The 14,209-nt window shown below is 51.3% G+C and overlaps 1 protein-coding gene across 1 annotated transcript; it reads left to right on the forward strand.

Moving 5' to 3' along the window:
* The first annotated feature begins 218 nt into the window (after positions 1-218).
* On the forward strand, positions 219-5,628 carry PROX2 (prospero homeobox 2). The gene is made up of 4 exons (XM_026120275.2): positions 219-1,769; positions 2,756-2,863; positions 3,860-4,054; positions 5,134-5,628. The coding sequence occupies exons 1-4, from the start codon at positions 219-221 to the stop codon at positions 5,317-5,319; spliced, it is 2,040 nt and encodes a 679-aa protein (XP_025976060.1). The 3' UTR covers positions 5,320-5,628.
* The last annotated feature ends 8,581 nt before the right edge of the window (positions 5,629-14,209 follow it).

Consider the following 14,209-nt stretch of genomic DNA (forward strand, 5'->3'; position numbering starts at 1 on the left):
AGATTTCTGCATGTGTCATTCCCTGTTGAAATAGATTTTGCAGGTGAGCAGAGATGCCCAAGGACTCTGGGAGGAAAATCTCCTGCCATGTGCATGGAGAGCTGCTGTACTAGTTCTACTGGGTGTCATTTCTTGCTCTTTCTTCAGCTCCACACCTCTAGCCAGCAGAAATATCAGACGTCCAGGAAGCCTGCCAATCCCTCAGGACACCACCAGAAATGATCCCAACCCTGCTGCGGGTCAGCTCTCCGGTTTCCAGAGAGAAAGAGGACATGATGGATGACAGGACTGCCTCTGAACAGGATGGAGACCACACCACTTCAGGGCATGGCCAGGGGCTGAAAAAGGAGCCCTGTTTCCAAAGAGACTCTTTGTTGCCTTCTCCCAGTGCATCCCTGATATCACAGCTCCTCAGCCACACGATGGTTAGCAGGGGCCTGGATCCTCACATCCTTTTACCTTCCTTCCTGGTGGCAGACCTACCTCAGGACTATGGGGATGGTGCGTCTCCTGGGGAAGGAGAGCAAGCCCTGACTCTGCCCCGGCCCTGTGCCCCCACTCCCATGCCTTGTGCCAGTGACGGAGACCAGCTCTCCAATGAGCACCTACAAGCCAAGCGGGCCAGGGTGGAGAGCATCATCCAAGGCATGAACCTCCCACTGAACCCCCTAACATGTGACACCAGCGGGGAGAGAGGTGGTGGGTATGACATGGAGAGGGGCCGTGAGACACCACGGGAGAATAAGAGGAAGCCAAGGGTGCCCCGGCAGCAGCAGAGTGATGGGGAGGTCCGGCGGGCAGTCCCCAGTGCCTGTAGCTCCCAGGCACAGGGCTGCCAGCAGCTGAAGGAGCAGCTCCACTTCTTAGAGCAGCAGCTGAGGCAGCTCCAGGAGAAGTTCTTCCAGGTCTGCAACCCTGGAGATGCTGCTCATGCCCAGGAAGGGACTGAGAAAGCCCATCTACTGCATGGAAAGCCTGGAGGCAGACTGGGCAAGGACAGTGCCACTGCAGCCAGTGACCCGCTCAAAGTGCATTTCTGGAGGAGTGTCCCAGAAGCAGCAGGGCATGAAGCACCAGAGGAGGAAGAAGGTGCAGGTGATGCAGGCAGTCTGCCCTCGGAGGCCAGGGTGCTCTCGGAAACGCTGAAGCACGAGCTGGCTGGGGTAACGTCTCGGGTGGTGGACTCTGTTCTGAAGACTGTGTGGCCGAAGCTGGCCAGCCACCTCCCGCAGTGGCACTGCAGCCTCCCGGTGCTCAGGGAAGGAGCCAGGAGAGAGTATTTTGCTTCTGGGAAATGCAGAAAACCGCTTCCTAAGCCTCCCCACCAGGATGTGCTGAATTCACTGGGGGGAGCTCAGGCTGAGGCTCTGTCAGGAGCTTCAGAGAAGAGCCCAGACTCTCACACTTGCCCCATCAGTTCAAGAGGGGTGAGAAAAGCCTGTCAGGTAGCCAGTATCGGTTATCGACTGGGCATGACAGCCCCAGGTCAGGACAACCAGCTCCTTAGCCAGCTGCTGGGTTATGGCCAGCATGGCTCCTGGGGCAGCAGCTCTCATGGAAGTCCCTCTGCTGCGGAGCGGGGTTCTCCAGAGCCCCTCGACTTGCACTGGGGAACCATCAAACTCAGGTCGTCGGTCATGAGACAGCAGCAGTATCCCCGGCCCCTGAGCCCTGCCAGTGTGGGAAGTCTGGTGCTGCTGCCAGCTGCCAGGGCAGGCTGCAGGGAGCCGCAGCCCATGATGGACGGGGCGCCCTTTGCCTCCATCCATATATCCTTTGGCAACTGGGAGATGCCAGCAGCTGCAGGTGCCAGAACTGCCTCTGGTGCACCACTGGCCTCTCACACATGCTCTTGAGTGAGGGGCAGTGGGGGATGACTAGCTGGCACAGATGGCTTTGGGGGCTCCCAGGAGAGGACAGATATCCGACCCTCTTTCATGCAGGGTCAGGAAGGGTTTTGACTGGTGGCATCTGTGTGGTTCAGACCTGAGTCCTTCTCAAGGGCCAGGGTGTGGGGTCCTCCGGCTCGGTTCTGCGCCGGTTCCTTCTGCCAGCTCACCAGGACAAGGCTTGGCCAGCCAGCTCACCTGCCTTGCCTGCTGAATCCCCTGACGTTTCTGCCAGCCACAGCATGCCCGGCCAGCACTGCTCCCCCGGTCCTGGCTCACCTCCCCGCAGGGCTGACTGCAGCCCACTGCAAATGGAGTCAAATGTCCTTTGCTCGCACATGGCAAACAAATGTGGTGGAGCATCCAGGAGCTCGGAGGGGTGGCAAAGCTGCCTCCAGGGCCACAGGCCAGCGCAAGCCCTGCTTATCTCCTTCCGAGGCCAAAGTCACCCCTGCTCTGCAGGGGACTAGAAAGGGGCACGTGGAAAAGGGTCCTGAACCATGGAGGGGCACTGACGCTCTTCAGGGTACTTAGATGCTATAAAATAGCATGGAATAGAAATCAGGAGCTCCCAGGCCTATTTTCGGGCCATCATGCTACCCTGGGAGTCAATGTCTCACAGAAATCCCTGTTCCCAAGAGCCCAGGAGGCACAGTGAGGGGCCGCGGCTCCTCCGGGATGCCGAAGGGAGCAGTGTTCCTGGCCGTCAGCTGGGGCTGGAGTTGACACCGCTCCGTCTCCATTACCAGGCAATGGAGAGCAGTTTTCACGGGTAAAAGGCCAGTGTCCCAGGTGAGTGCTCAGGGATGTACAGCCTTCTGCCAGCCTAACAGGCTGCGAGGAGACTTTCCTTGACTCTCAGATACATCCAGGAGGCGCTGACTCCCAGCCACCTGAAGAAGGCCAAGTTGATGTTTTTCTTCACCCGCTACCCCAGTTCCACTCTGCTGAAGACCTACTTCCTTGATGTGCAGGTAAAACTGCTTCACATGGAGCTGCTGCTGAGCCAGGCTCCTGAGCAGGAGCGGCTCACGCGCAGCGGTGCACCAGCCTGTGCAGCCCAGCAGTGCACGGGGCCAAGGGAGGCTCTCCCACCCTCTGCTCCCACCAGTGGGACTGGGAAGGCTCAGATGACAGTATGGGCTGCCCTGGAGGGTGCTCAGGGCCCCAGCAGGCTTGTTGGGCCTGTGGTGAAGCTGGGCTGCCAAGTCTTCACTGCCATGTTATCGAGGCACTGGGATTAAAGCATGCTGCGTCCATACCTCCCCACTGCAGGGAGGTGGGTCTGTATCTCAGCTGGGACAGACATCACAGACACCCCAATGTTGTCATCCTGGGTGGTGTTTTTGCACCCTGCATGGGTGGTTAATACCTTTTCGGGCTCTCTTTGCTGAAGTGCATGTGTGGCTGCAAACACAGGAATGCAAAGGATGCTAAAAGTGTTCACCATGGAGTAGCATCCTGCATGTTGTCGCTAGCCCCACCAGCTGCATTGCACATGGGTTCCCACGCACTGGGTTTGGGGCTTGGGGAGAGGAGTGTTTGCTAGGCTCATAGCTGTGGCCTTCATTTGTGGCACATGCATCTGGGGACAACCTCCCTCCACTTGTGGGCAGTTCTGCAGCCCTCTGCTGGCAGGCTCCCTTGCCAAGGTCGATGTCCTGTCAGTCGACTGCTGCATTTTGGGCCTCCAGCAGAAAAAAACACAGGCATAGTGTTTCCTTCTGTACTGTGAGATGAATATTTGATTTCTACGTGTCATTCCCCAGCTGAGCAGGAGGTGCAGCAGCCTGGAGAAGGGATGTGCTGTGACAGAACCTGGGATGGGATCTTTCCCACCTTGGGTGGGTGGGATTTTAATGTTCATTTTCTTTGCAAAGTGTTTTTTTTTTTTCCCCCCCCCGCTTTCTTCTCCTGAGGCCCATTGGGAACAGGGGCTTGTGTAACGCTTGTTCTCCACCCGGTCACAGTTCAGCCGCTGCATCACTTCCCAGCTCATCAAGTGGTTCAGCAACTTCCGCGAGTTCTACTACATCCAGGTGGAGAAGTTTGCCCGGCAAGCCCTGCTGGAGGGTGTTGCGGACACCAAGGTCCTGAGGGTCTCGCGGGACTCGGAGCTCTTCCGCGCACTCAACATGCACTATAACAAGGGAAATGACTTTGAGGTGAGAGGGGGCAGCTGCAGGGGAGATGCCAGGCGAGCCAGGCCAGTCCTGGGGAATGGGGCACCCTTCAGCATCCTTACCTAGGGAAGGAGCAGCCAAGGCAAGTACTTCTGGCCAAAGCCACAGAGGTGGGAGAGGAAAGGGGGGGGGGGGGTCCAACTAGTGTCAGCCCTGTGGCTGTAACTAGTTCCTTTCTTTTTCAGAGCTGCTTTTAATGATTTTAGGGCACAAAAAAGAGCACGAGCTCTGATAACTGTGGCTTGTTCCTCACAGTAGCCAGGGACGCAAGGGGGCTCTCTGGACTGACTGTATGGTACCTGCAAGGCAAGCCCCGCACTTCAGGAAGGGTCAGGCCTTCTTCACCTTGCTGTGCAGTAGATGTTGATGGGACGAGCAGGTGGCATGTGTCCCAAAAGCAATATAAGGATTTCCTAGTGTCCTGTGACACTCTGCTGATGAGCCTCTCTAATTTTCCGGGTTTGGAGGGGGGGTTCCTTTCTGCAGTGACCACATTTCAGAGGTGACTGGTTGTTCTTGCAGGCTGAATCCCTCTCTGCAAAGCCTGTAACACTCCTGAATGCAGTATCTGAGGTCAGGGATCTGGCAAGTGCCCAGGCACTGTGGGGCAACCTAGGATCTTCTCGTCCTCTGAAACTGAAGTGGGTAATTGAGATGGCACCTCATGTTCGTACTGAGAAATGCACTCAGGACAGGAGCTCGAAGGCCCTTAGAGCTGGTCCCTGTGCAGAAGAACCTGAGCAGATGCTCGTGAGGGAGCCTGTGGGAGTGAGGGGTGTGGTGGCTGGGAACTGCCACATGGGAAAGCAACTGTGTGAAGACGCATGCAGACTGCAGCTGGTTGCAAGCATCTGGCACATGTGGGCAAGAGGAAGCTGGGGCAGCAGTGGGGCAGGGAAGGCAGAGAGGGGGCAACCCGAGGTGGGGCGGGCACCCGGCTCAGGAGCTGCCTCAGCAAGGAGGAGCTGGAGGGTCCGCTCTCTCGGCAGGGCAACCGCCGGCGTGGCATCCTGCCCACCTGCCATCTCCACGGCCTCCTGCTGCCCGCTGTCTCTCCACAGGTCCCCGCGCGCTTCCTGGAGGTGGCCAGCCTGACCCTGCAGGAGTTCTTCAGCGCCGTCAGGGCGGGCAAGGACTGTGACCCCTCCTGGAAGAAACCCATTTACAAGATCATTTCGAAACTGGATAGTGATATCCCAGAAGTGTTTAAATCTTCTGGCTGCTCCCAGGAACTGCTCAGGAGCTGAATCTCCATGGAAGTGGCCTGAGATCTTCTGTATACCATAGCTAGGCCAGGGGAGAGGCTGGCTGTGCTAAGTACTGCTTGGGCACAGCTTATGCATTGTGTATAGCATCCAATATTATGACTATTTTGAATCTGGCCTATAACACAGTCTCTTTGGGTGAGGTCCATTACGTGCCTCCAGGCACCAGGATTTTATGCTGTATGTTTTGCTCCGCTGCTCAAAACCAGCGAGGTCTCATGCTGGAGACCCACGGAGGGGACAGATGGGGATTAAGTCATTAGGTTGGAGCCTGGGAGATTGCCAGTCTCCTCCTGGCCCTGCCCCAGTTTTCTCCATGACCCTGGGCAAGGGGCCTTCCTGCTCTTTTTCTGGGGGACTGTAAATCAGCACGAACAGCCTTTCTGTTTATAAAGCAGGCAAAGGGCCTAACAGTAGGCTAAGTTTTCTTGGCACAACAGCCCAATGTACTGTGCTTGGTTCAATTGCGCTCCTGGGTTTCTGTCCAGATATAACATGACAATGTCCAAAGAAAACATCTGGCGAATTCCAGCATTTCAAGCATCCCATGAGGCTGGTTAACCCTGTCTTGGAGATATTTGCTGGCCCCTTCCCCTGCCTGCCCAGCACCCTGGGGCAGAAGCACCTGCATGGTGCTGCACAGGGGCCAAACACACACATGCGCTTTGCAGCGGGAACAGCCGGGTGCGATGGCATGCTGGCACCCAGCACCCAGCACCCTTGCTGGCTGAAGGGAGCCGGCAGGCATGTGCCTGTCAGCAGGCCTTGCTGTTTGCTCTGCAGCCCTCCCAGATCGGCCGGTCACCTGTGAGGAACTGCCATGTTAAGACCCCCAGCCAGGGTCTTCTTATACTGTGTTTCTGTTTGCAAAACTGTCCTGAATATGGACACAACATCCCCGTGGTAAAAGAGGAGTTCAGCATCATGTGGGACCCCACAGTCCCATGCCCCTGTGCTTTTTTTAACACAGACTATCCCTGCTGATGATGAGTTGGACCATGAGGTTTGCAGCTGCATAGAAATCAGCGTGATGGTTTCTTAATGCTAGTACAGGGGATGATGCCACTAGCTCATGGCGTGGGGAGACAGACTTGTCGTGGGGCAGGATGATGTGGCTGGGCCGGGCCAGGTCCAGGCAGAGCCTCTGCCCACGCCGTGGCCCCTCGCTGGGCACCACCGCGGCATGGCCCCAAGCCCAGGCTGCCACCAGCCCGTCGAGTGGGCAGATCCCGAGCCACCTCTTGGCACTAACATGGCCTGTGACACACCATGGGAGAACGGGCCTGTGCACTCACTGTGGCACCAAAAGCCATTTCCCATCCGGCTCTTGCTCCATGCGCAGCCATGGGCCCCTCCAGGCAGGGGCTGGGCTGCAGAGGCCTGCCGCTGCTCGAGACATGCCTCTGGCCGGCTCCCGGAGTTGCCTGGACACGGGCAGGGGGCACAGGGCAGGACACAGAACAACGTCGCTCTGGTCCCCACCTTCCCCTTGGGCCACGTCACCGGATGCAGGCCCAGATGTTTCCTCCTGCCACGTCACCCCCCACCTGCCGGGCCTGACTGACAGTGTCCCACTCAGTGGCTCCCTTTTCTGCGTCCAAATTTTACTTAGAGGCCTCGTTTCTATACAAGTGTAAAAACAAAGAAATGCCTTCTGTGTGACCAGAGCTGAGTGGCCACTTGTCCATGAGATGACCTGTGGTGAAGTGGTTGGCATGACGGGCTCTCCAGCCCTAGCAGGAAGCAATGGGGGAAGGAAACATGCTGTACAGAGAGGGGCAAGGTCCTGGGAGAGCCACGTGAGCAGAGCTCGAGGGCAGGGACCACGTAACCCGACATGAATAACCACACCTCGGTGCAGAACGCCTGGGAGAAGAGGACTGAGGGGAACGCGGGATGTTTTCTGACGGGCTGCGGGGCAACACCCGGACGCTCGAGCACAGTGAGCTGCACGGGATAGGAAACTCCAGGCTCCAGCATCTGAAGAGCACATGGGATGCTCCGCATGCAGGCAGCAGCTTTTCAGTTTTAAGGAAATGTGCGATAATTGAATATTAGGGTGGGATGGTGACAGGTTTACAGCGATCCTTGCCGCTGTGAGTGTGGCTAGCCAGATTTCCTGTTTGTGTCCTTATGTTAATTTCTTGAGATTTGTATTTTACAACCCTAGCCTCAAATTTACTCAACCCATTTAAAAATAAATGCACAGTTTAAATCAACACTTTACATCCCTAGAGACCTATTTGGTAACTTCTGCTCTAAACCTTTGGCTTGGGAAGTTCTTGCATTATGTTGGGAAAAGAGTAACAGCGTGGCCAGGGCCTTACTCCTGCTGCTGATGCTCCTGCGGAGCTTAGCAGTCCTGACTAATGAACACGCTCATCTAAACCCGCTGCACCCCCCCAAGGCTTCCCACGTCCTTGTTCCTGCTGTTCCCACATCTGCCGGGTTCCTGCCAGGCTGTCGGGAGAAGGCAGGCAAAGCCCTTCTGGGCACCTGGTACAATTCAAAGCAAACACGATGGCCATGGGGCGGATTGGAAAGGGGGCTCGGGGGCAGAGGGATGCACACCCTGAAGGTTATGGGTCCCATATTCACATTTATGTCGTCTGGGAAAGGGCTGCCTGTGGCACCGGGAAGGAAATGACTGTGTTTTTCCTGCAGGCAATAACCACCTCAGAGCCGAAGTAATGCAGCAGGTTCCCTGGCAGAAAACAAAACTTACACCACTAGAAAAAGAGGTGGTAGCCTGGCTCAAGCAAGGCATTAATAAATTCTTTTGGTTGCAGCTACACAGTCAGGGGACGTGAGATACAGCCCGCATCGTACTGGAGCAATACTTTACTGAACACAGCCTACTGAAACAGATCCTTAGCACACGTAGTCCCTGAGGGAGCAGTTTCTTGCACAGGTGATTTGCTTGCTTCTTCTGTTAACATATAAGTTCCCAGTGTCAGTAAAGCTGCAGGTGGGGGCCTGAGGGCAAGGCAATGCTGCAAGTTTCTGCTACAGCAATTGCCATATAACTGCAAGGAAACAGGAATTACAGAGCTGTTTCACACTGTCTCTTGTGAGATGTGGAGCAGCGTGACCACAACAGACAGCAGCCTGTGTGCAGCTCTCCCCCTCTCAAGGGGGTCACCTGCCCAGAGCCAGGGGAACCGCACGCCGTGAGCCAGCATGGCCACGCACGGCATGGGTACGCAGCACTGAAGTGGGCCACAGTGAATTTCAGCCTCGTGCTCCCATGAGCGCCTTGCAAAGCAGCAGCTGGCAGGGTGGAGGGAGAAGGGGATGCTGGCGTCTGTCCATCCAGGTACGTAGGGGCACTGGCAGCAAGCAGGAATTAGGAGAAAGCAGCACACCCGATGGGACTTGGGGGGAGCTGGGGTTACTCTAGGGATGATGGAGCCCAAAGCCTAAGAGAAATAGGGCATGAACTCATAAGGAATCAGGGTTTCACTGGTTGTGCTGTTCAGGGTATGGCATATATTCCATCAGTGCCCAAAATGTAGCAGACTGTTCAAATACAGACTAATAGGTGCCAATCTCGGGCAGATTTCTATTGACAAAGTGTACGTTTGCAGGGCTGGGGGGAGAAGGAAGAGATGCTACCCACAGAGCAACTGTGGTGGTGATCCTCGTGCTTGGGCGGCTTACATAAGTTGCTTCATTATTTTCCAGTAATTACCCTAAGAAGCAACTGGGGCATTGCACTCACCTAGTGCTGATTCTAATTCATCTCTGTAAAAATTCTTTCTTTCTCTCTATCCAAACGTCTGTGGTATGCACAAAAAACCCACAGTCACCACTAACCATCTCCTTGGGAACAATTCTTCAGGGCTATCCTTTTATATTGCCAATTACATTCATAATCCATCCACAGCAATGCAACAGTCCCCATAAATAAATAATAGCAAAGACAGACCACTAAGCACAAAAAATCAGTTTTCCTGACTCCAGGCTGTTAGTGTCCTGTAGCAGCCAAAAGAGGGAGATGTGACCACATTCACTAAGCTGGTGAGTCCCTGAGAGCCTTTTGAGTGCAGCTAATTAGAGCTTGAGAAAGATCCTACTGAATATTCATCCAGTGTGGTGTAATAGCTCAGGGGGGAAACTCTGACAAGCATTAAAGCATCTCTGCTTTTCCTTTACTTCTGCTAATGGCATAGGCACATTTGCAGTGACTGAACCAGTCCTAGAGGCTCCCAGCTCAATCAGATGTTCTTGAAAAGGACTGTCCTTCAAATACATATCTCAGGTATGGCAGCTCTCTCCAGGTAAATGTCCCACGGTGAGCCAGTGGCACCTCGCTCATGAAACCTCCACATTTGCTGCCCTAAGCGTACACTGGAAGGACAGATCAATTCAGGTTATAGTAAGAAATACCATATTTGAGAGAGCCAAGGTCATTTTTCAGCTGGAAAAGACACCCCTTCCCCTTCCTCTCATGTGCAGAGCTGCCCCGTGCTGCAGACCTGTTTGCACTTCCCTCCAGACATGGCCCCATTCCTGGAGATCAAAAACTCTGGATCTCAATCTTGAGGATGAGACACCATGTGGAGTCCTTCAGGATAGACTGCTAAATCCAGCTGCAGTCGGTACGCTGCCCAGGCCTGGGCATCCCTCACAGCACGCTGTTCGGGTGCTTCTACCCCCTCCCCAGGAACTTGCACAGTTCCACTTACTATGTTCTTCCTCTAAAACCTGCTCTTGTAAAGAGCCTGCCATTTTCCTCCCTCAATTTCACCGCATTTCTCTTTAATACAACACTCTGGCCCATCCTAAATACACTTCCCCTTTCCCTGCAGTCACTTTGCAAACACACAAAGATGCTGTTACAAATCTCCCTCTCCGCCCTGTACATGCTATTAGCTTGTCGGTCTGTAGGCAAGTTGCTGTTTTACTCCACTGTTATTTTAGCAGGTCCTTATATGCAAACACCACAGGCCAAGGCTGGGCACGTCTCAGTGAGAAAGTAGCTCTGAGTGTGCTGCTGCCCTGGCCTCACTGGCACGGTCCAGGAAGAGCTCTTCTGCGACATACCGCAGCAACGTGCAGCCACCTGCTTCTAGCACTGTATTGCACTACAAACTCCCGCCCACCAACTTGTTTCCCCACTCCAGTCCACTCTGTGGGATTTTCAAAAGCAGCACATCTGTCTAACCACGCTCCTGGTACAGTAGACTTTAAATGGGGGCCTGCTCTTCTCTCCCTCTCTGCAGGTGTGGAAAAACCCCCAGACATTTATTGCCTTGCAAAAGTTTTTTTCTTTCTGCAGTCCATGAAATGTCACATTAGTGTGAGCCATAGGTAAAACTGCAGACTGGGGCTGTGCTGCAGGGCGGCAGCTGGCTGGCGGGAGAGGGTCGTTTCCCTCTCCAGCCACGCACTGAACAGCCCTGCTGCGCCAGGGAAGGTGCTGTAGCCATGTTGGCTACAGGGGCCTCGCAGGCTGCACTCCCTCTTCTGGGGTACCCAGACTTGCCAGCCCCCCAGGGCAGCTTTGGTGCAAGTGCCAAGGCCCTCGGGGCAGAGGTGAACTAGGTGCAAAAGGAGGTTTCTCCCAGGGAACTCTGCAGAGACAGGGCAGAGGGGCTGGGTGTATTTCCAAGACAATGAAAAGGAAAACCTCACTTTTTGAGGTTTTTTTAACCCTCCTTTTTTTTTTTTTTCCCCCCTTCTGGTTACGTACAAACATTACAAAGATATAAAAGCCGGGAAGCTTCCCATTTTCTCCTTTTGAGGTCATTTTCAGCGTATTCACAATAAGGAACTGTGCTTATCAACCTCTGCGCTATTTCTATAACTCTCCTAAATTCAATACTTTGTTTTTTACCAGATTTTGATTAAGAGTTGATAGGCTAATTTCTGTTTTGTGTATTAGTGTCAAATGTTCTTCCTGGTTTTGCTATTCCAATAAACAGGCACTACAAATACTTTCTGTGGCTGTTTCCCATTACTACTATTTAACAACACAGCAACAAGTCTAATTCGCATGAGTCAAACTTGGCAGCTTCCCTGGTGTTGCTTATTGCTCAGGCCTCTATAGTTCTATTACTAGTCGTTCCACAAGGTTAACAGGGGTGTTCTTACATGTGCCAGCTTGGAACTGACAGGATCAATCTTTTTCTTTTACAGCAATCATGTAAAAAATTAAGAAACTACAAGCAAGGGGTAAAGTGAAAAGTTTGGAGTATGAAAAATAGTAGATAGAGCAAAACAGTTGAAACTTTTTCATTACAAAAAAAAGTTTTACTTAATTTCCCAAAGCACATATGTCATAGGTCCACAACTTAGCATAATGTACAGAAATTATTAAAAAAAATATTTTGTATTACTTTCAAAACTAGCTTAGGTGAAATATCCAAGAACATATACATACATACATATATATAAAAGTGTATATGTATGTATAATACATACATACACAATCCTAATTTGGTTCTCAGAGAGTGAAAACAGAATAACTGAACAGTCTAATAACTGCTTTCCATTTCTAATTTGCAGTCATGTGAACAGGAAACAGGAAGAAATAAGGACAGCCTTTGAAAACAACACACATTCACAGTCAAGGGAAAAGTGAGGCCACCCCTATGCATCTACTGCGTTCCTACAACTGGCAGCGCAGTCTATGGTCAAACAGAAGCAATTCCCAAGGCTCTTTTTTAAACAAAACACTCCAGGAATAGTAGTTACAGATACAAAAATAATGCAGAAGTGATACTTATAAAAGCCATTGCGTTCTCTCATCTTGGAGAATTATTACAAAGCAAAATACAATCTATTCATGTTTAGAAGTATCATGGGCTACACCTGTGAGCATTAGGCCAAGCGGCAGAAAAGTCTTATTTTCTGTTTTGACAGTTTGTGGCCCAGAGATCTTTTTCAGCTTTTTTGTTTGTTTGTTTTGGCTTTTTTTGGTGTGGAAGGCTGTACTCTGAGCATGGCACTTTGAAGCTAGCAAAGGATGTTGTGTACTTTTTACTCCAGTGTCCTCTTCAAGAGCTCAGCAAATAACCTTTGAGTAGAGTGCAAGCCCCGACACAGCTCATGGTGAACAACTGCTGCTGTTATTGCTCAGGTGAAAAGTCCTTCAGGGTATTTTTCTTCATCATGCTGCCACTTCAAATAGACCATTATTCTGCAACTATTTCTAATCCCTGAGCTTCAGAGGAATCTCATCACCATTTCTGGCTAAACTTTTAATAAACAATATTATCTAGAAGACCATAGCAATCTCTTTGTGAGAACTGTTAAAAATGTACTTTGTACTTGGTGCTGGCCAGTAGAATCAAGTCATTTGAATCTGCTATGAACAGCTGTTGAAACTGAGAAGAGACATGTCTGGTGTGAACGGGACCTGAAAGAGCAGCACTCCTCAGGCAGCATCTGGAATAGGAAACACCATCTCTGTGAGTAATGGCCTGTTACTGAAGGGCTTTGTATGTGTGACACCAGTCTTGGCCTCCCACGGCTGTAAAAAGCCAGGCCAAAGGAGGACTGTTTGATCTGCTGACAAAAGTTCTATTGCAGGAACTTCATGGAGCTTTAATTATTAATTGCAAGTAAAGGAGTGACATCACTGTACTCACCCATATGTTAGCACTTAACCGGAGATGTCTGTTAACGCTATACTCCGAGATTGCTCATTTGCTTGCGCAAGCATCTTCTGTACCTGCTATGCAGTTAGACTCTGAGTGCAATGCTTTCTGCACTTGAAATGTCAAGGAAATCAGGAAACAAAAATGCTTGCAGATATGAGACATATGAATAAGATGCTTGTATTTCATTTTTACATGGGGCCACTCCACACTGGAAAGAATTATCCTCTGAATAGCATGTTTTGAACAGCTACTGTGGAGAAGACTGCAATGGCACAGAAAATCTGATAAACTGTATTTAGTGCTGAAGAAATTGTCGTCATGTGAACTCTCCAATAATTGAGACAAAACTGCAGGATCCTCTTTCTCCTGAAGAGATCTCAGATCACCACAGTTCCACAACCATTTGCCCCCAAACAAATTCAGTGGTTAAGCAAAAATAAGTTTTAGCTTTTGACTGCATCGTGAACCACAGGCCAACACCTATGTGGGAAAAGCCTAACTCCAGTTCTCAATTATGACAGTTCTCATTATGACTAATGAACCAGAAGGCTTCGGGCAGTCAGCTGGGCTGGCAGTTCCCATCATAAGATCCTACCTCTCTTAATACTACTGTATGGCCTGTAACATCAATCACAACAAACCACCAGCCATGGAGCCACCCAACCATGCTTTCCGTGGAAGAAGCTGTTCTCTGGCAACCAGTGGCAGCAGCAATCTTTTGCAGAACAGCTCCTCTTTGCAAATGATGCTGGAACCAGCGTGGAATGTCTCAAAGGTCTTTTCTGTAAAATTACTGGCCTTTACATAGTCCCTTACGACATGCTCAGAGACGTTTGGAAAACTCAGTTCATCAGCTCACAAAAGCTTTGCTTATAAACCTTCTTGTGTCAGTTTAATTGTCTTTACACAGTGTATTATTGAATGGTCATGTATTCGCAGGTGTTTAGTGGCTTTTTCTGCCAAAAGAAAAACCACCAAGTTAAGAGCCTTATGCTCAAAATACTACAATTCATGCTGGAAGCTAAAGTTAAAAAAGGATTCTCGGACATACAAAATAACAACAATTAAGATAACTGAGAAGAGGGATGCGCACAGGATAGATAAATACAGGTATTGTAAATATAATTCTAACATCATGCAGGCGTAAAACAGAAATCCATAAAAGTAATGAAGTTATGACAAGGTAAGTATGGTGTGACAAAAAACCCACAACAAACAACCTCCCCCCTAGCCCAGACCCTACATATGAAAAATTCGCATACAAT

The sequence above is a fragment of the Dromaius novaehollandiae genome, chromosome 5 (genome assembly GCF_036370855.1).
Source record: "Dromaius novaehollandiae isolate bDroNov1 chromosome 5, bDroNov1.hap1, whole genome shotgun sequence".
Taxonomy (NCBI): Eukaryota; Metazoa; Chordata; class Aves; order Casuariiformes; family Dromaiidae; genus Dromaius; species Dromaius novaehollandiae.

Bases quoted from the DNA above. Each gene is read 5' to 3' on its own strand.
- PROX2 (XM_026120275.2), top strand. From the start codon at position 219: ATGATCCCAACCCTGCTGCGGGTCAGCTCTCCGGTTTCCAGAGAGAAA. The intron at 2,864-3,859 runs GTAAAACTGCTT...ACCCGGTCACAG, and splicing joins CCTACTTCCTTGATGTGCAG to TTCAGCCGCTGCATCACTTC. The intron at 4,055-5,133 runs GTGAGAGGGGGC...GTCTCTCCACAG, and splicing joins ACAAGGGAAATGACTTTGAG to GTCCCCGCGCGCTTCCTGGA.